Below are 27,055 nucleotides of genomic sequence, written 5' to 3'. Positions count from 1 at the left end.
CAAAATCTCAGGTTGACCAATTGGAAACTCTATAAATCCATGGAGTTCAACATCAGGAGGACCTTTGGCATTGTCTGGTGATCCTTGTACTTGTCCTTCAACAGCTCCCAAATCAGAAGGTAAACCTATTCACTCTTAACTCAAGTCGATGTTTCTACCATTCCCCCCACTCTCAGCCAACATCTTGCCTTCTATTTCACAAAGCAAAATAAAATCCAATAGACAGAAACAACTCTGACTTCCTGCCACTTTACCTACATCCACCCTAATCCTGACCACCTTTTTTCCTGAGCCTGAAAAAGAGGGAGCCCCAGAGCTCTGGAACCCATCCTCTCTCACTTCCTCAAGCATCTTGTTCCATCAATGATCAACTCCAATTCCCACAGACATGCCTAAGACTCCTCACCTTTAAAAACAAACAACACAATATTTTCCACCAGTTCTGCAGCCCTTCTATCAAATAGTCCATATCCACCTCATCTACTCCTCAGCTCAATGCAACCTGGCTAACTCCCTACCATTCTACCAAGGCTTCCCATCACCAAACTCAATGGTCTCCTCCATTCTTTGCTTCTGTGATCTCTCTACAGCAGTGGTCCCCAACCTTTTGTGCACCAGGGACAGGTTCTGTGGAAGACAATTTTTCCATGGACCCAGGGGGGTGGTTTCAGGGTGAAACTGTTCCACCTCAGATCATCAGGCATTAGAGTCTCATAAGGAGTGTGCACTCATAAGGAGTGTGCAAACGCACAGTTCGCAATAGGGTTTGCACTCCTCTGAAAATCTAATGCTGCTGATCTGTCAGGAGGTGGAGCTCAGGCTGTAATGCTTGCTGGCCCGCTGCTCACCTCCTGATGTGCAGCCCAGCCCGGTTCCTAACAGACCACCGTACTGGTCAGGGGCCTGGGGGTTGGGATCCCTGATCTACAGCATTTACTACTGCTGTTGTTTCCTTCTAGAAATTCTCTCCTCTGTTAGTTTCTCTCGTACCATTACTTTCTAGTTTTATTTCTTTTATTGACTCTTCTTCCCCTAAAACCTTCAAATGTTAGAACTGTCTGCCAGTGGAAGTAGAAATTGATATGACCATTTTGAAAAACACTTGATGAAATGTAAAGTTTTTTTTGTTGTTTTTTGAAACAGGGTCTCACTCTGTCACCCAGGCTGGTATGATCTCAGCTCACTGCAACCTCTGCCTCCCAGGTTCCAGAGATTCTCTCACCTCAGTCTCCCCAGTAGCTGGGACTACGGGCACATGCTACCACACCCGGCTAGTTTTTGTATATTTTGGTAGAGACGGGGTTTCACCATGTTGACCAGGCTGGTCTCGAACTCCTGACCTCAGGTGATCCACCCACCTCGGCCTCCCAAAGTGCTGGGATAACAGGCATGACCACTGTGCCTGGCCAAAATGTAAAGTTTTACATTTGTTTATGTCTTGTAGCCAAGTTATTCTACTTCTAGGAATCCATACCAAGAATTGTGATCTTAGAGAAATAATTCTCATACAGACATATTAAATGCAATGTTACTTATAATACTAATATGATACTATGCTTGAATTAATGGTAAATAGGGTGCAAAATTGTCTGTAGAATGTTGTCTCAACTATGTGGCAAATACATGCATAGTTTCTTCCTAACAGTGACTTTCTTGGGGAATGAGAATTGAATTATGGGTGAATATTATTATCTTATTGTCTTTATATATTTCTATATTTTTCAATTTTTCTACAAGAATCATGTATTTATAAATTTAGATAAAAAAAGAAACAATTTTGAGAAACAAACCAGAGGTCCAAAAGACCTTTTTGTGAAAGATGGTATTTACCTTCACTTCTCACTGTATACATTCTCTAATAAGGTAATCTCATATACTTCAAAAGCATCAAATGTCATCATATACAGATGACTCTAACACCTATGTCCTGACTACACACCACTCTACTCTGCTTCAAAACTGTACAGTCCAGTACTTCCATCTGGCTACTAGACAATTCCATGTGATGACTCGCAAGAACAATAGCCTCAGCCTGTTATCTTACCTTCTAACCCACACTCCAAATTTTCTTTCCTCTTGCATCTCTACTCTTTGTAAACAGCACCATCGAAATCAAATACCAAAGCCAATCAATTCTACCTTCTCAACAGATATGAAAACCACGCCTCTGTGTCTCTCTTCCCACTTTCTCACTAGTCTCACTTGGACTCTTTCAACAATTTCCTAAATGTTCTCTCTACTTCCAGCTTCAGTCATGTGATTATATATCTCCTTCATTAACACCACAGTCTTCTAAAATGTAAATCTGATCAAGTCATTTCCCTAATTAAAATCCTTCAATGGCTCCCCATCACCACATAATAAAAAATCTTTAGCATAGGATTTGATGAATTTATTCTTATTCTATGGCCAACTTGCCAACTTCCTGCTCACACTTTAGTTCAAACATCTCCTTTGAAGCTTCCCTTTACCTCCCAGAAATAGTTGGGTTCCTGGGGCATGCCATCCATATCTCCATCACAGCATGGATTACACTGCTGTAATTATTTCCATGTCTGTCTTTCCCTATAGACCTGGATTACACAGGGGCAAGGAAAGGATTCTATTCATTTTTGTATCTCTAAAACCTAGCATATAGTTGATGGATAATTAACTGCTAATTGCTTAAATGAATGATTTGGCTCACAAACGAACAAAAAGTACATGATGGATTAACAAATTATGGATCTTTTTTTCCACACTTCTGAACCAATGCTCTAGAATCAATATATGCAAGATGGCAAATTTACCCAATAAATTTGTCAATAAATTATTGAAACAAACAGTAAATTCAACATTATGAAGCATGGTATCTGCTTCAAGTTCAAACAACTGTCTCGCAGTGATATTTAAAGTATGCACATTTTAAACTTAATTATTAGAATCTTCCCCCAACCTCTTATTTCCTCTTTCTCAGGAATACACTTGAAAGTCACCTTTCATAGCTACTGATTTCAAATATAGGCAAAAATTATCTTAGTTTCCTAAAAATAGAACGAAAATTCAAATACTTTTTTTACTAGCAATATCAACAACTTCAGCATACTGGAATCAGTCCAAACTAAAGAAAAATAAAATCTCCTTTTCACTCCACGGAAAGTTTCTTTTACATTAATTGCAAGCATAGGCAATAGGTAACCCTTGGGAATTTTAGCTTATTAATCAGAATCATCATTAAGATCTAACTCATAAGAGCTTACATGAAGGAATAAAAATGGATCCTGGCAGAGTAGACTAGTAAAAATTTATGAAACTCTGAAAAACAGATCTCTTCCTTACTTAGCCATTCAGAATTCCTCACAAATGAGTCACCTTCCTCCAAGAAAAGCAAAGTTCCACCTGAAATAAACCTGAATGTGAAAAGCTTGCACATCTAAAGGAATCAACTTCAGTTCTTCTCTGGGCTAAAGGGAGAAATCATTGGCGAAGCCAATGGCAAACAACAAATAAGAAATAATTCTTGCTTCACTTTGGGATACATTATACACTTTATGCAGTGGTGACAGATTTAATTTTATTTGACAAGCTAACATCAGAATTAGTTTGTACTCCCTGTACACAGACCAACTGGGCCAGGTTAACACAGTAAAAACATTTATGGAAGTAAAAACATCCCATAAATGTGAAATTCTTGAAAGGCATCTGAGACTCAAAATAAAATTAGAAAGTGATTTGAGAAGTAATAAACACAGGGTAAAGGTTGAATAGGCACAATAAAGTCCGTAACTATAGCTACAGAATACATGAATTGAAAGTAGAGAGCTGGAAGTAGAGTTTCCTGGAATGAGGGCACTGGATGAATCTGCATGCTTTAACTGTGGTCCCTATGAAGATGCCAACATATGATATACAAATGTGTATGTGTACATGTGTGAGTGTAGCTTCACTCACACACGCACACATCCCATATTTGGCAGTTACTCTTGCAGTCTCTGCAAATCCACGGAAGTCATGACACACCTTCAACTGACAATAAAATTGTTGGTTCCATCCCCGTTGGCTGCAATGAGGTTTATGATGCCATATGTAAGGTCAAAGGATTGCTACAAACCTTTAATTGCTTGCTGATTTTTGTACTGTTTCCTCCATGATTTCCTTGAGGACTCCTTGTGGCCTTTTTTAAAAACACACTTTTATTGAAGTATAACATTCATACATAAGAATGTACACATCTTTAGTACACGTAACCACTGCCTGTGCCAAGACTGTTCCCGGCACCCCCAGATACCCTCCTTTAGTCTCCTCCTAATTACTGTCCCCTCTCTCTTCTCCAAAAATAACTATTATCCTGACTTCTTACACCATAGATTAGTGTTGCTTGTTTTTGAATTCTATATAAATGAAAGCATAGAGTACGTATTGTTTTCTGTCTGGCTTCTTTTGCTCAATGTTATGATTGTGAGATTAATTCATGCTGATGTATGTAGCTGTAATTCATTTACTTTTGTTGTCATCTAGCATTCTATTGTATGAATACAATTTATTTTTCCATCCCACTGTTGATGGACACTTGTGTTTTTTCTTAGGTTTCGACTCCTACTCCTACATCTAACATAGTACTTTCCCCCTTTATTTCTACACTGCAGAAGCTGCAGGTCTAGTATTATTTCTTGCATGCCTAATATCATTCATTCACTTAAAAAAATCTTTGGCAACTATTACAAATCAAAATAGGTCTGTAGAAGCCAAAATAAATGGAGAAGAGGTCACAACAGAGTAAACAATACATGTTGTGAAACATACTCATCTCTGGAACGCACAGCACAGGGCTCTTTGGATGAGGTTGTCTGAAGCACTAACTCATGGATCCATGCTATGATAGTCTGTAGGACTAGCTTTCATTGGCTGAGAGTATATATTCATTCTTATTCCCTTGTTCTTCTTTTACTCTCAATTTTAAGGCAGGCATTTCAGAATGACAGCATTATAATGACGGTACCGAATTTTGCAGCTTTAAACAAAATGTATCTTAGTTGCCATCAATTAGAATGTGCATGCAGATGCTATTCTTGGATGATTTTTTTTTTCTTTTTGAAATAGTATAGACCACACAGCAGCTATACTATGGTCAGTGAGACCACCCTGCCTGGGAACACAAAGACTTCTGTTGTATGAGGGAGAGATATGGACAATTTCCGCAAAAAGCATAGGAGCCTTCATCCTCTTCATGTCTGCTGCTCCAGATTCCAGCGCTTCACATCTCCTCAGACATCTCATCCTTTGCAGAAGACTCTCTGTCCTCTCAAATGTCTTTCTCTCTCTGCGGCCTCCTTCCCATCATTACCTATTCACACTCAACTCTCTTGGCTTAAAAAGTAGCAGAAAAACAAAAACCTGTATCTATGGTCTTCTCTCCTTTCCTTTACAACACTCTTCTTGAAAGCAGTATCACTCAGTCTCTAGTTGTTCACCCCTACTGACTAACCCGCTACAAACTGTTTTCCACCTCTACCCCTCCACTGAGACCACCCTAATGAAAGTCATCAATGCCCTCTTGGATGCTGTACTTAATGGACACCTCTTCATCCTTCTCTTCCTTGGCCTTTCTCAAGTGTGCAACTTTGCTGACCCCTCTCTTCTCAACTTCCGTGATATCAGACTTTCCTGTTTTCTTCCAACCTCCATGGACACTCCTCTTCAGACTCCTCTCAGGGTCCTTATTATTCTGACTGTCCCTTAAATACAGATCTCTTTGAAGGTTCAATCCTTGGCCCTTTTCTCACATTTTATGCTCATTTCTGATCATCTAAATCTCAGAGGCATGTTCTATGAGCACTTTGATCTCAACATGAGAAGAGGTACTGGGAAATATCCTCCTTTTTCCAATATTCTTCTCAATATTCTACACATATAGTCATCCCCTCCCCGCAAGTCTGTATCACTGCTCTCTATTCCTTTCCACAGGTATGAAGCAGGGGTAGCAGAAATGTCAAGCACTTTGAAGTCCTGTCAGTCTGGCTTCAAATTCAAACTGCTTCTTAATCAGTTATGTGACTTTGGCAAAGCCATCTTCTTTCTCTGTAAACACGTGTTTCATACCCGTATAACACCTATCTTGTAGGGTTGAATAGATTATAAGAGATTAATGAGTGAAAACCACCTAACACTGCACCTGATGATGCCTAGTAGCTGCCCCAATAATTAGTTTCCTTCCCATTTTCCATTTTATGGAATCTAATCCTGTCTTCCCAACTGTAATGAATTTAAGGCAGAGCTAATCCTTTAAGAATCCTTTGGCCGGGCACGGTGGCTCATGCCTGTAATCCCAGCACTTTGGGAGGACGAGGCAGGCAAATCACCAGGTCAAGAGATAGAGACCATCCTGGCTAACACAGTGAAACCCCATCTCTACTAAAAATACAAAAAATTTTCTGGGCGTGGTGGCGGGCACCTGTAGTCCCAGCTACTCAGGAGGCTGAGGCAGGGGAATGGTGTGAACCCAGGAGGTGGAGCTTGCAGTGAGCCGAGATCGCACCACTGCACTCCAGCCTGGACGACAGAGCGAGACTCCACCTCAAAAAAAAAAAAAAAAAAAGACTCCTTTAACCCTATCAGACTGGTCTTCTCACTGTTCCTGAACATGTCACAACCATTCACAGAGGCACCCCTGCATGGAATGCTCTCCCTTGCCATTCTTACTTCATGCATACCTAAGTCTTATTCACATTCCAGCATTCAGCCCAATCCCTTAATCAATAAAGGCCTTCCTTAACCACCAAAGCTCAGACTCCTCAGAAATTTTCTCCACATGTGAACTGTAGAATATTGCTACTAATCATCAGGCATTTATTATATGATACTTTTGGGGGTTACATATCTTTTCATTCCATTTATCTCCAATTATTCTTGGAACGAATTATATGTAGTCCTCAGTATACACAGTTTCTAGCAAAAAGCTTTAAGTAATACCTGTTGTTTGGTAATGTTAATTGTTAATTTGTAATAACTGAGAGCATAACATCATTTAATATTTTCAACTGTTACTTTAAAATATGCATTTAGACAACTGGAATCCTAGAATGTATGACTTTAGAGGCCACATAGACCAATATTCCAGATGCACAACATCTCTTTAAAAGAACCTAATGAGTGAACCTTTAACTCCAGTTTCAATAAGTTCACTTGACCAGAAACTCATTACCTTCTTTGGGAACCATTTGATGTCTAAGTAGCAGTTCCAAAACACAACTATCAATATCAGGAGATTAACATATGATATACTGCTAAGATTTAATTCTTGAACCCTATTCAAATTCTACCAAATGCCCCAATAAATGTCCCTTATAGCAAAAGTATACAGTTCAGCATCATGCTTCACCTTTAGTTGTTATGTCTTGTTATTCTCGTTGCTTCTAGAATACTTCCTCAGTCTTTCTTGGAATTTAACATTTTTGAAGGTTACAGGCTAGTTATTTTAAAGACTGGCCTTCAATCTGAGCTTGCTAGGTGTTTCCTCTGATTAGATTCAGGTTATGCATCTTTAGCAGGAATGTCACAGAGGAAGTAATGCTGTGTTTTTCTCATTGCACCTGATCACATGGTACATGATTCTGATTTGTCCCATTTCTGACATTGTTCATTTTGATCACTTCATTAAGGTAGCATCTGTCAGGCTTCTCCACTGTAACAATAATCTTTTTTTCTTTGATATTAATTAATTGAACATTTTGTAGGGAGATACTAAGTAAATATCCCATTCCTCATCAAACTTCAAAAGTTATTTATTAGTTTATGTAAGTATGGACTCATGGTTTCCAATTTCATTTTGATGATTAAACTGACCCAGATTTAGCTAGTGGGTACTCACTTAAGCTGCTTTCTGAATCTGTTTTACATTTTTCATCATTCTTTGAGGATTTCCTTGCTTTCTGAAAATACAAGATGCCCCCGGCTCACCTTGTATTAATATTTACTTTGTGACAACCCTGGAATTACCCATTTCTCCACAAAGCCCTTATTTCTTTCAGTGGAGGATGGTACTAGGTGTGACCATTGCTATTATATTAAGGCATCACTGCTCCCAGGTCCTCACAATGGACAGAGATGGGGAATACATAATGTATTGATATAGGTGCATACACATTCACATCTATATTTACTCCTCTGTCTAGCTGTATATTGAAAACTTCTGATTCCAATCTAACTACAAAGGGTTGACTGTACTTTTCCTCTTTCCATATTTGGAGCTCTCTTTTATGACCATGAGAAACCTGACTCCATTATCCTCAACATATTTACTTGTTTGTCAATCTCCCTGTTTATCACTTATCTCCCACTGCTGTCACCAAGACCACGCCAGCACGGATGCTCTTTTTCCATACTCAGGTCCTCATGCATTGGCCCCCTCTTTACTCAACTTGGCTCCAAACTCTAATCTGGGCCCCTGTGGCTCCCCTTCCCCTGGGATGGATGCCTACCTTGCTGTGCCCCAACCCAATGGCTTTAGGACCAAATTCTTCAGGAGGAAGGGAAGAAGAGGAAGAAAAGAAGCAGAAAGATAAATCTACATCTCTTCACTTTTACCCACTGGCATGAATTCTGTCTTTTGGGGTCTCCCAGAATAAACATAATCAATTCATACGCAAGTATTTGAGGTTGGTGTTCATGTCCTGTCTTGTTCCTTCAGTCATTCCTTAAATCACATGGTTTCAAGTACCCTCAACATATTGAGCATTCTTTTCTGAATAAATCCTATTCTGTCTACATAGCTTGTAAAACTGTGTAGAGGAGTCACTTTTGGTTGCCTATCCAATATCCTATTCTGCCCCTAAAATTCCTTCTTTCCTAAAAAAGCCTGACTTTGTTCAGGTATCCACTCCCTTCCATACAGCCACATGCTGCAGGAAATGTGAAATCTATCATCAGCGCCTGACTATTCAATCATGATAACCACATTCCTCTTACCAGTGGCAGGTTTAATAATGGGCATGTGACCAAATGCTAACTAATGTGACATGTAAGGAAGTCTTCTGGGGGGCTTCCTAAGCAAGGAGCACAACACAAGCAGAGAGCTCACTCTCCTTCCTCAGGACATTACTGTGCCTGGGTGAGATGCACAGAACTGTTGCAACGACCTTCCACCAGCTGAGGATGAAACCAGCACAACAAGAAGGGCAAAACCAAGGGAATCACAGACAAGTGGAGGCAGAGTCCTTAGGGACTGGCCAGAACCTCTCTTATCATTAGCCTTCTTGTTGTGTGAGATAACATGTTTCTTTTCTGTTTAAGCCAGTTTGGTCTGGTTTTCTTTTTAGCTGCCCCCAACAGCATTCTGACTGATATAGAGTGAAGCTAGCAACCACACACCCCTCCAGGAGAGGTGTGATAAGCTAGGGAACTTCCAAGTCCCTGTATTTCCTCTGACATAGCCCAAGTCAATGGTGACACATAACATAGACTACTAAGACCTCCATCTTTCTCACACCTACAACGTTATTTTGTATTTGTATTGTTAAATTGTTGCCCTTCAATAGAGAACTAGAGGTTTACTTCTTATTTACACTGTAAGCTTTTCCATTGTTTCAACTAGTTCAGGTCTTTTAAGTGAGAATAATAAAGGAAATTGAAGAGTTGCTACTTGATTGCAAAGCAAAAGAGCTAGGAATAGGGCAAAAACCGAATAATAAACACAAAGCTAGGAGACAGATTTTTGCCTCCATAGTAAATGTGCCACTAGACTAGTAAAAAGTCCTGACTTTCTGTGTTTCTAACTTCATGCATCTATACAACAGTGAGGAACCTCAAGATTCCCTTCCGGCATTAAAATTCTATGACTCAAGAGACTTCATCAGAGAATTCATGGCTCAGAATTTCTCTGGCTTGAAGCATAAAATGAAGAAAAGTAAATCCCCCCAAATCAGTGTTAGCCCATTAGTCATTATCAAGATTCACTTATTTCAAATCAACAGGACACTGCCCTAGGGCTACCTACTCCAAGAAACAACTCTGTTATACTATAGGGATCACGTCTGGGCTGTATTGGTGTTTATTCTTTTTTTTTTTTTTTTTTTTTTTTGGAGACGGAGTCTCGATCTGTTGCCCAGGCTGGACTGCAGTGGCGCAACCTCAGCTCACTGCAAGCTCCGCCTCCCAGGTTCATGCCATTCTCCTGCTTCAGCCTCCCGAGTAGCTGGGACTACAGGCGCCCACCACCACACGCAGCTAATTTTTTGTATTTTTAGTAGAGATGGGGGTTTCACCATGTTAGCCAGGATGGTCTCAATCTCCTGACCTCGTGATCCACCCGCCTTAGCCTCCCAAAGTGCTAGGATTACAGGCGTGAGCCACCGCACCTGGCCTGTGTTTATTCTTAGCAGAGGAAATGTGTAGAAAACAATTGCCAAATCTGCACCCTATTCACGAATGTGACAAAAAACAAACATTCAGCCATCTCCCAGACCAGAGAGATTATAGGAGCTAAATGAAAGAAAGCCCAGATAGTTAAAAATGTGTTGTCACCCTGATGTAAAGCCCTTCAATTGCTCCCCAACATACTTAAATTTTGAATCTTGGGATTTTATGTCCCAAGCCCCTTCCGCAAAGTGTGGTCCCTGATGAGTGCTCCATCTTCACCTGCCCCTACTTTGCCTGCCCCACTCTGCCCAAAGACTCTAGCCTCACTGGATACCTTTCAGTTTCAGAAACTGAGTCTATCTAAAAATATGTCTCGGCCAGGTGCCACGGTTCACACCTGTAATTCCAACACTGGGAGGCCAAGGCAGGTGTGGATCACTTGAGCTCACAAGTTTGAGACCAGCCTGGGCAACATGGCAAAACCCCGTCTCTACAAAAAATATAAAAATTAGCTGGGCATAGTGGTACACGCCTGTAGTCCCCGCTACTCGGGAGGCTGAGATAGGAGAATAGCTTGAGCCCAGGAGGTGGAGGTTGCAGTGAGCTGAGATTGTGCCACTGCACTCCAGCCTGGGCAATAGAGCCAGACCTTGTCTCAATAAATAAATAATCAATAAAAGTTATGTCTCTGTCTTCTCTCTCTTCCCTATCTGATTGTTCCCCCGCTCCCCACCTCTTCCCCAACAGGCACATATTCCGCATCCTTCTGATCTTGCTTAAAGCTATCTTCCCCATAAAGTGCCTTCCCTGTGACACACCCACATACTTGGACACGTCACTTCCATTTCCCCTATGGGGGAACTCTGCTCTTTCTCTTCATAGCACTTATTACTATTTGTAGTTATCCTTTTGTTTGTTTACTGGTTTAGTATATTCCCCTTGCTGGTTTATCAGTTCTATGAGAACAAGAACTGTGTCTATCTGGGTTGCTCCTGCATATCCAGAAAAGAATAAAGACAACGTGGTTGCCACCATACTTTCAAAGGCACCTTAATGGCATGGAAAAGCATTTAAGATACCATGCTATGTGAGAAAACAGTTTACAAAACTATATGTTGTATAAACAGGAAGATTCCAAAGTTTTGAATATGTACATTTTTTATATGTCTAGAAAAGACTGTAAAGGAAATAAATCAAGGTATTAACAAGGAGGGTGGGATTATACAGTTTTTATGGATAATCTGAGGACAGAAAAATACATACATAGTAGCTAAAACTGGATAACCATAACCATCGGGTGAAAAAATGGAAAACTTGTTGTAAGGATAAAGAATAAAGTGTGATTATCAAACGATTAAATTGATTTAATAACCAAAACAGAACTAAGAACACTGACTATCTGGATAAGTTGTAATACATTTGTTAATATGTCAGTCAGCTCACATTACAGTGATAGCCCATTTAGTTTTAATAGAACACAACTGTGGAGTGAAAAACGTTAGCCTAGGACAGTGGCTCCGAGCCTGGCTGCATATGAGACTCACCTGGGCACTAAGGAGGCTTAATAAATCACCATCTCCAGAAGACAGAGCCCGGGGAATCTGCGTATTTTAAAAGCTGGGTGATCATGACACAAAGCTGGATTTGGGAACCCCAGCCTAGGGTAAATCAAGAAGTTGAAGAAGAGGTTTCTTTTCAGTAAGAGTTTCAGATAAAATAGGAACCTGAGAGGTGGAGATGCAAACAGTAACAGATTCTGCCAATAGCAGCTGCCTACCACAAGTCAACAAGCAGTCATAAATTGCACACTGTGTGGAAAAATGCACTCATCATGTTTGGTTTGTTCAACCACACAAATAATTCAAATACCAAGGGCAGTAATATGTTTTAGAGTAGCACCTTACCTTAGAACTCAGTTTGGCCTACTTGCCTTTCCAGCCAAACACAGCAAAGCAATAAAAAATACCTCTCAGCAGAGAAGATAAAAAGCAGACATCTTAAAACTCTTGCCCTACGACTGATATACCCAAGATAACCCCTCAGTCTTCATTACAACATATTAACTCCTTTTTTATACACCCTTCTAACGAGCTCGGCTGACAGCCAAAACCCAGAGAGGATTACCTTTGTAAATTAAGAGGGGAAAGGGAATTCACGGGGAGGCATACACAAAGCAACGATAGAAACTGAACCATATATTTTTAAAAGTTAATTTAGATCAACTTAGTGTGGAACGAAACATTACAAATATGACAGTAAATACCAAGGACATGAAAACAACTTTTTATAACTACAGTCATGATGATCTAAGTCATTAAGAAAAAAGAATTAAATCACATTCTTTATATTCTGCTTAAGGAAGCAAAAATGAAAAGGCACGAACATCTGAGTGCCCTCTATGTGTAAAGAACAATAAACAACCCAGCTATTATCTCATTTGATATAATAACCTTGTAGTGTAGAAATCAGTCTCATTTTAAGACCGAGCCATTAAAGGCTCAGAGAACTGAAGTAGATTTTTTAAGTTTTACTGTAGAAAGTAGCCATAGCCATGTTGAACTTTGAATAACTGAAATATTTCCTTTGCTCATTATTTTATACCATACCGCCACTTTTAAAATAATTTTGGTTACAAACATTTCTTCCTTTTCTTTTTCTTTTTTTTTTTTTTCTTTTTTGGTGTTTGCAAGAATAAAAGCCTTCTGGAAACAAAATCATCTAAAACAGTTGTTTGCAAGCTGTTTTTCCAATGTGATAGCATTTTTTCCCAAATGACATATTCCTTGGAACCCCACTATGCAGGAGCAGAGCTGCTCTGTTAAAAGCACTAGAGTGCCAGGGCCTGAAGCCCTACTCCACCTCTACCTGTAATCCAAGACTGCTCCTCAGGCACCTCCATGACCCAGGACACGACAGATTACAGATTTTTTTTAAAAGCACCAATCTAAACAAGCTTAGTCCCTAGATTTGCTGTGTAAAGGCATGTCCCTTAGAAACACTTACCGAATGACACAAAGCTATATAAAGGCATCACAATGCTGTGAAAAGTTTGGTAGTATGGTAAAATGTAGTTAACTGGCTAAGGCAAGCAACATCATGAGACTGCTCAAGATTACAGTGCCACTAATGTTTCCTGCTTTGTTGTACGGTGTCAAGCTTCACATGTCTGAGTTCTACGAATGAAGAAAAAAAAAAAAAAAAAAAAAAAAAAAGGAGAGAAATGTCTACCATTTCACAAAGGCCCAAAATCTATTTTAGTGGTTTTTCCAAGAGCAATGGTAATTTCATTTTTCCTGCGTTACCAAAAACTGGAGTTATTACAGAAAAATCAGATTATATACATAAAATAGAATACATTAAAAAGCATACATAAAATATAGTAAATGCATAGTTCAGCCAAGAATCAAAGATGCAGAAGTACTATGCATTTATTTGTTTATTCCGTGATAGAGGTGAAAATATTTTGTCCTTAATGCCTGGAAATAAGCCTTGGGAGATAAGACTTTGTCTTGCCCTTAGAACTTTGAGTGTAGAGGTAGGACATAAATATAAACCGATAGGAAATGTTGAATGCAATTAAAAAAAACAGTTGTACTCACTGACATTTAAACTATTCTAGACATTTTTTGAATTGTTTATAGGTTTTTGTCTTAATAAGACGGAACACGGGATAAGATGGCAGAATCAGGTTAACTCAATCTCATTATCAAGTACTATCCTTATAATAAACTTAAAATGACCTAAATATCTGTAAAACCCAAAGCTGATATATGACCAATGATGGGGTTTATCCAAAATAAATATGTTGTTGGGTTTTTTTCATGGGGTTTGACTTTTAATTGACTATAAAATTTATCTTGACTTTATATTGGACACAAAGCAACAGTCTGAGATAGAACCATTTGGGATAACCCGGCGTTGCTACAGATGATCCTCTATTGTACAAGTTACTCAAAGCCGACTTTGTGGTCAGAGGCGAAATTTGTTTGCTTCATTGTTTTAGATTAAGCCATTTTTTTTTTGACAAATTCATTTGCTTCTACTGCATATGTGAACCTTGTGAATATACAGTAAGTGGTAATGGGTTTTTTCCCAAGACTTAACAATATAACTGTGAGAGATATGAGGAGAGGAGGAATAAAAGGAAAGCTGTGTTTGTTCCTTGGTGTGTTTATCCATCTATTCCAGGAGGTTCTTTTAGAACTCTGAACTGGCCTGTGGCTTTTTCTGAAAAACCTATGTTCAGGAGTAAACAATCTTTTTATTAAAGCAGAATAGCTTTACTAGAGTTAATGCTTTAATCTCATTAAAGTGAAATCCATTTCTATATTGTGTATCAAGGAGCAGAAATGTGGGAAAATAAAGGCAATCCCATGCTGGGATAATTGTAACTAGTCCCATGTGGGCAGCTGTGCCTGGAATACAAACTGGGATATCTTCAGGAATGAGGCTAGGACAATGAGGAGCCTGGAAGGTGGACAAAATATCAAGAGGAACTAGCAGATGTTCTTGATTCCCTTCTCCATCAACTGAAGTCACTTACTGGAACCCTTCACTTAAAAAATGATCTACTTTCCAAAACCAGACCATTCTATTTCAATAACAATGTTGAAAACCATGATTAGAGTCATAGTCTGGCTCTCTAGTGTCTCTCTTTTTATTTTTCATTTTTTTACAGACAAGGTATCACTATATTGCCTAGGCTGGAGTGCAGTGGCTATTCACAGGCGTGACCATAGTGTCAAACCCATAGGCTTGAGCAATCCTCCTGCCTCAGCCTCCCCAGTAGCTGGGACCACAGGCATGGGTCATTGCACCTGGCTCCTCAGTAATGTCCCTTTAACCCAAATGTTAGGGCCACAGTATTCACCACACACACTGGGTGCTGTGTCTTGGAAGTTCTGTAATTGAGCATAAAATAAAAGAAGAAAAAAAAATTCTCTCTCTCTTCTAGACCCAAAGATAAACCAGAGACACAATTTTTAATTGAGCAAAGTTTTCGTCAGGTACCCTCCCCTCTCTGTCATCAGGACCTGCCTCCCCAAGAATGAACTAACCTTATACTACCTGCTGCCCGTCCCTTCCCACAAGGGTTCAGTTCTCTATCCCAGGTCTGCCATATCCCTGAACAGTAACATACTGTAAAGTTATTTCTCAAAAATGAAATTCTCTGTTCCTTATTCTAACTGATGCCACTGAGGCATGAGAAAGAAATTAACCAGACTGAGCAGATTTACACTAACGTGCTTGTGCTGCATTAGAAGTATTTGACTTTCTAAGGGGATTCTTATCAACCTAACTCAATCTCTAGTTGGGAGAATTTGGGGCAGCATAAGACAAGAATGAAAGAAGTGCAGACAATGTGGGGGAAAATATTTTTGAGCAATGGAAGCTGGCTAGCAGCACAGCCAGCCCACGCATGCTTAAAGTGAGTGGAGAGAGAAGAAAAGAAGGCCAGGATGGCTCAGGCCACAGGGCAGGGGGAGGAAGGACTGTTTCCAAATGAAAGACTATGTCTACTTCAACAAGGGTCTGCTGACATTCTACCTCTTCCATAGGGCATTTTTTACCTACTCCCAATGCCATTTTTTCCTTTTCTGAATTCCCTCATAATATAGTACATACATATAGACAGCTCTTAATTATATTGTCATCAGTTCTCTTTTCTAAAAATATGATATATTGATTCCTTCTCTGTAGGAAGCCCTTAAAAGAATGGATTGTCTTGGGAGGCCAAGGCAGGTGAATCATGAGGTCAGGAGTTTGAGACCAGCCTGGCCAACATGGTGAAATCCCATCTCTACTAAAAATACAAAAATGAGCTGGATGTGGTGGCAGGTGCCTGTAATCCCAGCTACTCGGGAGGCTGAGGCAGGAGAATTGCTTGAACCCAGGAGGCGGAAGTTGCAGTCAGCTGAGATCACGCCACTGCACTTCAGCCCAGGTGACAGTGTGAGACTGTCTCAAAAAAAAAAAAAAAAAAAAAGAATTGTCTGTGCTATTCATTTGAGCTCAATCATATTTCACTTTATATTGATCCATTTATTAAGGTATCTCTTACTCCCAATTAAGCTATCCCTCAAAGAGTAACTTTATTAAAAGTAACCCCCACCAAAGTACCCAACCCAGCACTAAGCACACTGTAAGAATTCAAGTAGTTGGCCGGGTACAGTGACTCACGCCTGTAATCCCAGCACTTTGGGAGGACAAAGCGGGCAGATCACCTGAGGTCAGGAGTTCGAGACCAGCCTGGCCAACATGGTGAAACCCTGTCGCTACTAAAAATGCAAAAATCAGCTGGGCATGGTGGCAGGCGCCTGTAATCCCAGCTACTCAGGAGGCTGAGGTAGGAGAATTGCTTGAACCCAGGAGATGGAGGTTGCAGTGAGCCGAGAGATCGTGCCACTGCACTCCAGCCTGGGCGACAGAGCAAGACTCCGTCTCAAAAAAAAAAAAAAAAAAAAAGAATTCAAGTAGTTGCTAGCTTTAATACCAGGAGATTATATGAAAAACACACAGGGTCTATAGATAATGAGGAAATTGGTTATAGATTTAAAAAACAAACAAGCAAAAAAAACTCTAGACTTAAAGTCTATTACCTAGCAATAGTGCCTAGATGTTACAAACCTTCACGGAGGCTGAGAACAGTGACATGCAGAATAAAATAGTTTAGAAATCTCTTAAATATGAATATATTTCATTTTCCAAAGAGTTTTAAACGATTTCTAGAAATTAAATAGTGATACCTGGAGGGAATGTGATTATGAGAATGCATAGGGTGATAGTTACAGAGTGAATTGGGAATAGCAAGGGCATTTTTGGTCCACAGGGCTGGACCAGGGAATGGAGCAGAGACAGAGGGGTACCCACTGAGTATCTACTATGCTTCAGCCACCACCATAGGTATTTGACACATATTTTAAATGTGCTATAATTTCACAAGAACACATCATCTTTATAGATGAAAAAACTGAGGCTCAAAGAAGCTAAGTCACTTGTCCAAAGTCACACAGGTGGTAGTAAATGAACAAAGACAAGATTAAGGTCCAGATTTGTCTATTTCCAGTGTTCTTGCACTCTCTGCTAGGTAATCTGAATTCCCTAGTTTGCGCCATTGCAAACTTTCATCCTTGCCCCCCAAATAAAATCAAAACAAACAAAAAAGACAAAACTTTGTCTTAGTGAGGGAGGAAGAAATGACAAGGAAGAGATGAAAATATCTAGCTCTCTAGCAGTTATGGGGTCAGGGTAGGGAGGTGAGGCCATTTGGGAAGGATTCAGGAAGAGTTAGCATTAGTTGAGTGAGAATTGTATACCAGGCACTTGCTGAACATGTGATCTCATCTCAATAACCCTAAAAGGCGATCATTTTACATATAAGGAAATGAGGCTTAGGGAAGCCTATGCTAAGAGGAGTATGCTCAGCTGAAGCTGAGATTTGAACTTGGTCATTTAAGTCTCAGAGCCTGTGCTCTTTCCATGATTCCCTATTGGAAGCATGCTTTTGATTCTCTTCTCCCACAAATGCTCTTTTTCCCACAAATGCTCAAAACTAAAGTTTGGAAAACATTGTTCTATTCAAGAGATCTTGGCTGGGTTCGGTGGCTCAGGCCTGTAATCTCAAAACTTTGGGAGGCTGAGGCGGGCGTATCACTTGAGCTCAGGAGTTTGAGACCAGCCTGACCAACATAGCAAAACCCCATCTCTACTAAAAATACAAAAAAAAAAAATTAGCTGGGAGTGGTGGTACGTGCCTGTAATCCCAGCCACTAGGGAGGCTGAGGCATGAGAATCGCTTGAACCTGGGATGCAGAGGTTGCAGTGAGCCAAGATCGCACTACTGCACTCCAGCCTGGGCAACAGAGCGAGGCCCTGTCTCAAAAAAAAAAGAGATCTAGCCAGTAATTACATTGTAGTTGAACTGAAAGAAGCCTGCTTCCTACAGGAAATAAAACTGTCATCCAAATCAAGGCATCTAATAAATGATAAAGGAGAGACATACAATGCATATTTTAAAATGCTGTTACCCTCTGACCCCATTATGAATATAGTTGGCATTTTTATAGGCCATGTCGGTGAGGCTCATGAACAGGTAATCTACCCAGTGGAGCTGGAGCCACTGCTGACAGTAAAGTTCCCTGACTTAGCAGTGGCTGGGCAATAATACAATGACCCAAACCAGTTCCAGTGGCAGCACCACAAATGGGTACTAGAGAATTATCATTAAATGAGGTCACTCCTAGAGATAGTGTCCATTTTGCTTAGCTGACTCACACTTAGGTGAGAATGTCAACGAACAGCTCTCCACATAGAGCTAATATGGAGATCACTAAATAAACACATTTCTAGCTATATCAGATTCAACATTTTTGTCTCAAAGTTAAGCAAAGAGCCAAAGTGTATCTCTTTAATGTAAAAGTAGTTCTCAAATACAAAAAAAAAAAAAGATTAGCCAGGCTTGGTGGTGTGCGCCTGTAGTCCCAGCTACTCAGGAGGCTGAAGTAGGAGGGTTGCTTGAGCTGGGGAAGTCAAGGCTGCAGTGAATCATGATTGTGCCACTGCACTCCAGCCTGGGTGACAGAGTGAGACCTCGTCTAAAAAAAAGAAAAAAGAAAAGGAGATCCCATCAGAACCTGCAATGAAATGAACCAGTAGCAACTTCTAAGTGCTTGATTCCACCCACATCTGGCTCTATTTGGGAACTAAATTCAGCAGAAGTCTCCAGGGTCAAGAAATGACCCTGAATAAAAATAGTCTCGGAAATCTGTCACGGAGTAGGAAAGGAAACCAGGCAGCAGGGTGATTCACTCCAAATGGCAGCTCCAAAACCCAAATTCCCATTTTTGTCCCAATATGAAGCCAATGTACAAAACAGGCAGAGAGCAAACTGTCCTTTTCCAAAGGCCTTCAAAAGAGGTTGCCAAAGAATTTCACATGGAAGCCAAAAAGATTTAGTGTGCCATTCACCTCTCCTATAAATCTAACTAGAGCTATTTCTAACTAGAGCCCTGAACCAATGGCAGGTTTACATTTACTTGAAGACCACCCAGGGTATCTATGGGTTTTTTTCCCTGGCAAGCAAGAGAAACCCTTTGTCCCACCAAATTTTCCAAATGACCAAACAGCCACAGAGAAAGAATACAGGGGTGGTGTGGTGAGTATGTGTGTGTCTGTTTCCTGCCTTTCTTCTAATCTATAACTCACTGCCCCAACACACAGTTAAGTTCTATTAAAGTACAGTATTTTGAGAAGATTGTCTGCTAAAAAAAAAAAAAAAAAAAGAAATAATTCCATTGGTTGAAGACCAATCAGCCAACATTTGAGTACTCAGTTAATTCATTTTAAGATGTATTAAACATGAGGAAGGGCAAATTCTGTAGCATCACAGAAAACGCAAAAGGATTAAAGGTAGGTTTGCTTCACAGCCACTCACTTGCACCTTCCCCTTCCAAAGCCTTGCATCTTATTCTGCATTCATGATTTACATTCTTTTTCTTAAAGGTGGTTGCCCCCAAGCATTATGAGGTTCAAAGCACCAGAAAACCTGGATCTACCTCTGAACAGGCTATCTGCCTTTGAGGATTCCATAGGTTGGTGAGGAAGCAACCTATGAATATGATAAATTCTCTGTTATGAATAAATGTCCATGTATCCTGAGAGCACATGAGAATGTGACATTGACCTGTTTTGGGGGATTGGGAAAGATTTCTCACATCTGGTCTTGAAGGATGAGTAAGAGTATGGCAGGCAGGGAATGAGGGCAGAGATGAGGAAAGGAGGACATTCCAGGGGGTGAAAACAGCAAGAGCCAGTGGCTCTCAGCTAGGGATAATATTGCATGCATGTGAGCACAAAGACACAAAGAGGAGTGGAGTTGTTGACATCTAGTGAGTAGAGGCCAGGGATGCTTCTAAACATCCTACAACACACAGGACAGCCCCTACAACAAAGTCTAAAATGTCTAAAATGTCAATAGTGACAAGGCTGAAAACCCCAGGTCCAAGCAAAGGTACAAAAGACATGCTGTGTTAGATTAAAAAAGAGGAGTTGCATGGAGCTTTGGCACGCACAGTGCTTCAGATGATTGCTTTTATGGAAGACAAAACCCAGTAAGAAAAGAGAGGGTGAAAAATTAAATTTCTGAGAAGCCAAGATATCAGACTGAATAGATGCTTTATTCTCAAAACAGGAACCAATAACAAATAAAGTTAAGAAACTGGACCTCTGGAAGTCTAACGTATATTTCATTGTCCTATAAAATGGAAAGCATTTCTGTCAAGGACACCGTCCGTGGCTCAAGTCCACTCCTGAGCAGTAGCCTGCATTCTTCCTTTCACGCACATGGCTGAGAGTGAGGAGTGTGCGGAGTAAGGAGCACACCGAGGAGCAGATGCAAGCAGCTTGCCCTGGCAGGACTCTCAGAGGGAGGGTGCAAAGCTGATGTTAATGCTGGAAGAACTCACGTATAGGAATGGCCCATGCAAGGAGAAAAGGAACTAATGAGCTCCACATCCAAAAAGGAAGTGGCTACAGAGAAAGCAGAACATGGTAGGACAGGGATGCTGTGGTTAGGGCTTCAAGTGGTCATCAGGGTTGCTGGCAGGAACTGCTCCTGACCATGGAAGCAGGCAGGACTCATACAGGGGTCTTACTCCTGAGCAGAGATCCTTGGAAATTGGAATGAGGAACTTATCACCACCACCTCCATCTCCACCAAAAAGGCAAAAGAAATATCCCCCAACAAGAGACTTCTGGGAGGGAAAGAAGGAGCCCTCACAATACAAGCAGGTTTTGTTATAAAGCAAGGAATATAAATTGAAGCTCCTTCTCAGATATTCCAGGGTTTTGTTAGAACACAAGCAGGTTTTATTTATTTATTTATTTTGAGACAGAGTCTTGCTCAGTCACCCAGGCTGGAGGGCAATGGTGCAATCTCGGCTCACTGCCAGCTCCGCCTCCCAGGTTCACGCCATTCTCCTGCCTCAGCCTCCCAAGTAGCTGGGACCACAGGCGCCCACCACCACGCCTGGCTAATTTTTTTTGTATTTTTAGTAGAGACAGAGTTTCACGGTGTTAGCCAGGATGGTCTCGATCTCCTGACCTCGTGATCCGCCCGCCTTAGCCTCCCAAAGTGCTGGGATTACAGGCGTGAGCCACCGCGCCCGGCCGCAGGTTTTGTCATAAAGCAAGAAATATAAGTTGAAGCTCCTTCTCAGATATCCTAACTCGCACTAATCCACATCACTCTTTTACTCTTGCCCCATCCAGACACACATCTAGGTCAATCTTTAAAAGTAAAAATGGTAGGAGAAAGTTCTGTCAATTGTGGCAGTTGTCTAAAAATCAAGCTTTAGCTCCAAGAGGGAAAAAGAAGGCCAGATTAATAGCAAAACAAGAAGATAATTCTAAAAGGACAATGCCACATAAGCTTTAAAAAAAAAAAAGTAACAAGCATTTTTCCCTCTCTACAAAAAAATGTTGTCACGAAGGAACGTACTCTGTACCCAGCATTATGCTAGGTGCTGCTGTTGAGAAAACACAGACCCATGAAGCACCTGCAGCCTTGAGTGCTTGACTATTACATGACTTAAAGGAAGGAAGCAGGCCTTGCAGAAGAGCCAGGTGGGAAGGGAGGACAGGACATTCCAGACTGGGGAGTAAGAGCAGGAACTACAGCTTGGGAGGGCAGGAGTCATGAGGTACAAGCACACATGGGAATTTCACTCACACATCCATATATACCAATGGACCAAACACGCTCAATTTCAGCTATATACAACCAGAAATATGTGCCCAACCACCAATATTCCAGGGGACAAAAACACTTCAACATCACAGAACAGCACCTGGATTACGCAGTGGTGGGTTTCTGGTCACCTTCTGCAAAGTGAAAGGAAAGAGAGGACTGTTTTCTGTCTGGGTCAGAATTTATAGTTTGAGAGGAGGGTAAGGGTGCTACCCTTTGCTGGCACTGTGTTTATGGCTACAGGGAACCAACTATTTTAATTTATAAGTAAGTCATGAACAATCACTGATCTGTACAATGAGAACCACAGCCAGTTCTCAGAGTCATCAAGGACACACAGATGAGATACATACAAATACATATACATCTGTACACCCAGGATTTTGAATGATGTGGAGATTGGGTATAAAGGTAGACCTAAAAACCTGGGCCTTAGCCAATGGCCATATGGAGAGCTGGTGATTCCTCCCACCTCTCCACAACACCAACCACTTCCCTTCCAAACAACTTAACTTATTCACTGTCACCCAGAGTCAGCTTTCATGCCGCCAACCCCTGCTTATGCTGCTTAATCCACCTGGAATGCTCTCCAGCCACGAGTCCACCTTTACAAATCCTACCCATCCTTTGGAACTCAGCTCAACTCCTCTCTTCCTCTATAAGGTGTTTTGGAGTCAACCTAAGGTATCTCTCTCTCTTCTGAACTTCCAGAACAATTTCTATAATTACTTGACAAATAATCACCTAAGCTTTATAAGGCTTTTATCTTCTCTTTCTTTTCCTTTCTTTCTTTTTTCTTTTATCTTTTCTTTTCTCTCCTTCCTTCCCTTCCTTCCTCTTTATCTGTCTCTGTCTCTCTCTCTCTGTGTGTCTCTGTCTCTCTCTCTCTTTGTGTCTCTGTCTCTCTCTGTTTTCTTTCTTCTTTTTCTTCTAAGAGACAGGGTTGTGCTCTATTACACAGGCTGGAGTACAGTGGTGTGATCATAGCTCACGGCAGCTTTGAACTCCTGGGCTCAAGCAATCCTTCTGTCTCAGCCTCCTGATGTTGTTTTCTTGAACTATTCTTTAAATCAATAGAAAATTCCACCTTTCTCCATGTCTTCATTGAGATGTCACCTCTTTGAGAGGTAAGCAGCACATCTTGTAGTTCTTTGGATACTCCTAGCTTATCTCCTAGAGTACCTTGCACACAGTAGAATTAAATTGCAGCATTCGGCCGGGCATGGTGGCTCACACCTATAATCCTAGTGCTTTGGGAGGCCAAGATGGGAGGATTGCTTGAGGCCAGGAGTTCAAGAACAGTCTGCTCAACATAGCAACTCTAAGGGCCCATCTCTAAAAAATATAAATATAAATATAAATAAATTGCAGCATTCTCTTCTGTACACATAGGAGTTGTTAGGCTCACCTTAGTAATCTATCTTGAGATTCAAACTTCACACTTAAGAGACTTAATGCTTTAAAAAAAAGCAGAAATTCTACGTGCCTTCCCTCAATTTACTTTTTAAAAACCACAAGAGTTTTAATTCTATTACAGAGGAGTAGTCCTACAAACTAATGTAGCCTTGTTAGACTCTATGCCTTCAATTTCAAATTCTGAAAATTCTGCAAAAGCTCTGGCTAAGCCCATGTATTTGCTGGAGGTGAAAGATGGAGGTTAAAATGAAAGGCTTCATATTCAACTGTTACTACAGGGTCTTGTATACAGTATGTACATAATAAATGTACCAATGTCTGAAAAACTGAAATGATTATAACTGAGAGTGTCAAAATTATAAAGGCATTTCTCAAAGCACACAACTTATTTCCTGTGGGGGAGGGGAGTAGAATCTCTTAATTTAAAACAACCTTAATCTATGAAATTGCTATGTAACTTACCCCTTTATCTATTTTATGTGCACTTGGGAAAACTTAAAACAGTTTTACTAATATGGATTTGCCAGGCACTAATCTTTGAAGTATGTATACACATATTATTAATAATTCATTTAACCCTCAGGACAACCCCAATCCTACAGACGGGAAGACTGAGGCACAGAGAGGTTAAGTAACTTGCTCAAAGATCACAGCAAGAATGCAGTGGAACTAGAATTTGAATCTCAACAGTCTGACTCTTAATCACTATGATAATGGGTATTGGTTATAGCTGATGTAGAGGTATATCATTTTGATTAATATTTGGGGTGATTTCTATAAAAGTTGTACATCCAAACCTTGATCAGAAATGTAACATCCTATCATTATGCTGGTATGTAATCAACCTGATTGACCCCTGTCAACTGGATTGACAGGGGTAGTTAATACTGAAATTAGGGTTAAGCACCCAAGCCTAGATTATGACTTTCACTTTATAAGCTTAAGGAATGATGTTTAGCTATAAACCCTAGAAGAAATGGAGCCAAAGCTTGCAGGGAAACATACACACGCACACCAAAACTCAGCTATTTTGAAATTCCACTTACTTTAATGTTTAAGTCAAACTACTTTAAAACTGTTTACATATTACTCTATCAAGGGTGAAATAATCGCATGTAAAGGGCTTTCTAAAACAAATCCACATCTTGGAAGCCCATTTTGGGGCGTTGAGTTGTGACTACGTTCTCAAGGATGTTAATAACACAAGAGCTCCATCCACTAACTCCTTGAAAAAAACCAAAACCATGAACGTCTTGTCAAATTCAGACAGTTTATCTTGGCACTGGCAAGTACAGCAGTCTCTTCGATGTCTGGAAACGTGTCTAATTACGTTTAGAGAGTAACTAAAAAAATAGCCAGTGTCCCGGAACAGACAGCTCAGGGATCACTCCATAGCATCCTGAATGACAGGATGGAACTACGCCAGGAGGAAAAAAAAAAGAAGAAGGGCGAAGAAAGAAAGAAAAGAAGCAAGTGTAAAGCCGGGATGAGACGCCAGCCTCTCTCCAAAATAATCCTCCAGTCCTCCTAGGGCCTTCGGGGCCACCGCAACTCTCGTTCAAGTTATTTCCCTTCAGTTTCCATGAGGTCACCGGCCCGCCCACATCCCTCACCTGGCGCGGGGAAGCGCGCCCTCCCGCGCGGCACACCCCCTGCACCTAAACCCCGGACAGCGCCCAGGGCTCCCCTCTCAGGGAAGCGCGGCCCTTGAGCTCGACACGCCCCCCGCACCCCAAAGCGGCCGCACCCCAGGGGCGTCCGCTCTCGGGAAAGCGCAGCCGCGGAGCTCGGCAGACCCCCGGACACTGCAGCCCGGCCGCGCCTCCATCCCTGGAGCTTGGGCGCCCCCGACACCCCGGATCCGGCCGCGCCCCGAGGCGCCCCCTCTCGGGAAAGCGCAGCCTCGCGCCCCTGCGCGCGGCCGCTCCGCCCTCACCTGAGCCTGAGGTTGGCCATGAACTCGGGCATGGAGACGGTGTCCATCAGCACGAAGTCTGCCTTGCCGAATTCCAGGCTCTCCTGCTCCGCCATGGCGCCAGCGCGGGGGCTCAGGTGGGCGCGCTCGGGCCTCCGGGGCCGCTCCGTGGGCCCGCGATGAGCTCGGGAGGGGCCGGGGCGAGGCCGCGCCGCGAGGCTACGGGGAGGGGGCGCGCACGCCGCTCGGCGGGTCCGGGCCGGACGGAGGCCGCCTCGCTGCTCCTCGGCGCCTTCTCGGCCGGCGCGGCTCCGAACGGGACGCGCCCGACAGTTTCCGCTCCTCCCGCCGCGGCTGCCGGGCGCTGTAGGGGCCGGGACACCGAGACGGAGACGGCGGCGGCTGGTCCCGCCTCCAGCCTGGGGCTCGTCCCGGCTCCGCCCCGCCCGGGCCTCCCGGCTCCGCCCCTCCCGGCCCACTGAGGAGCCCGCCCCAGCCGCGGCCCTGGCCGCCGCCTCTTCACCTGGGCGGCGCGCACGCGCGGGTGGGCGGCGGGGACGCGCGCTGGGCCGGGCGGCGGCAGCTGGGTGACAGCGCCCCCTGGGGACAGGCGCTGGGATCTCAGGCGGCCAAGAGGATGGCTGCCTGCCGCCCACACTTGGTAGCTGCCAACAAAGTTAGAAAAGTAGTTCGTGGAGCTTTTCGCGAGGACAATTCATTATGATTCTGTCACCCTGCTCCAAAACCCACTCCCGCCTCTCTACTCACACCCTGCCCATTCTTGAAGTGGTGGTTCAAGCACAGACTGAGAGGTAATAATAATGGCTAACATTTTGGGGGCACCAAAAATGCCCAGAGCTGTTCTCAGCGCCTTAGAGAACTTTTAAGAAACTTGCCAAACGACTAGGAAGTGGAGCAGCTGCGGTTTCACGCAGGTCATTTGACTTAGGAGCCGCAGCGTTCAACCATGTCTGACTACCTCCATTCTTCAGTGGCCCATTTTCCCTTCCACTCATCCGAGCATGTCATCAGACATTACCTTATATGATTATTAAGTTTTAAATATATCTTTGTATCATCTCTCCAGGATTATTGCGGATGTCTTGAGCATGGGACCATTCTTTTTGCATCCACCAAATAACTATTGTACTACTTCGCATATATAAATATGAAATCCATACTGGTTCAGTGGAATGAAGTGAGTTGTAAGTAGTCTCCAATTTATTGATACATTGGTTGAGCTTGGAAAATTCTTTTTGAACTCAATGTATTTTCCCAAAGAAAATATACTACAAATGACTTTCTTTCTTTTTTTTTTTTTTTTTCTTTTTCTAGAGACAAATTCTCCCTCTGTCACCCAGGCTGGAGTGCAGTGGTGCAATCACAGCTCACTGCAACCTCAAACTCCTGGGCTCAAGCAATCCTCCAGCCTCAGCCTCCTGAGCAGCTGGGACTACAGGTGTATGACACCATGCCCAGCTATTTTTTTTAAATAAATGACTTTCTAATGTATCTACATTTATTCAGTTCTGTGTTTCTGTTAGGACATCTTCTATTACAAAATCTATGAGGAAATCTAGAGGCCTCCAAGGACCTGGCTGGGCTTCAACTCTGGCTGAGTTTGAGATGAGTAAACCAGACTGAAG

The 27,055-nt window shown here is 41.9% G+C and overlaps 1 protein-coding gene across 14 annotated transcripts in view; it reads right to left on the bottom strand.

The window, feature by feature from the left end:
* MYO1D (myosin ID) overlaps positions 1 to 25,828 on the bottom strand; it is a 382,937-nt gene extending 357,109 nt beyond the window's left edge. For 12 of the 14 annotated variants that reach the window (XR_001710866.3, XR_010152910.1, XM_063798723.1 and 9 more), the window contains exon 1: positions 25,431 to 25,777. Coding sequence is in view for 12 of the 14 variants with exons in the window: in XM_063798723.1 (XP_063654793.1) it covers positions 25,431 to 25,525 (95 nt within the window). In the remaining 2 variants the exon portion in view is untranslated. Of the gene's footprint in view, positions 1 to 25,430 lie in introns of all 14 variants that reach the window. The other 2 variants (XM_063798726.1, XM_016932020.4) reach the window with 2 other exon arrangements.
* Between the last annotated feature and the right edge of the window lie 1,227 nt (positions 25,829 to 27,055).

The sequence above is a fragment of the Pan troglodytes genome, chromosome 19 (genome assembly GCF_028858775.2).
Source record: "Pan troglodytes isolate AG18354 chromosome 19, NHGRI_mPanTro3-v2.0_pri, whole genome shotgun sequence".
Lineage (NCBI taxonomy): Eukaryota > Metazoa > Chordata > Mammalia > Primates > Hominidae > Pan > Pan troglodytes.
The sequence above is the reverse complement of the archived record's forward strand: the minus strand, read 5'-3'. Positions and strand labels throughout refer to the sequence as shown.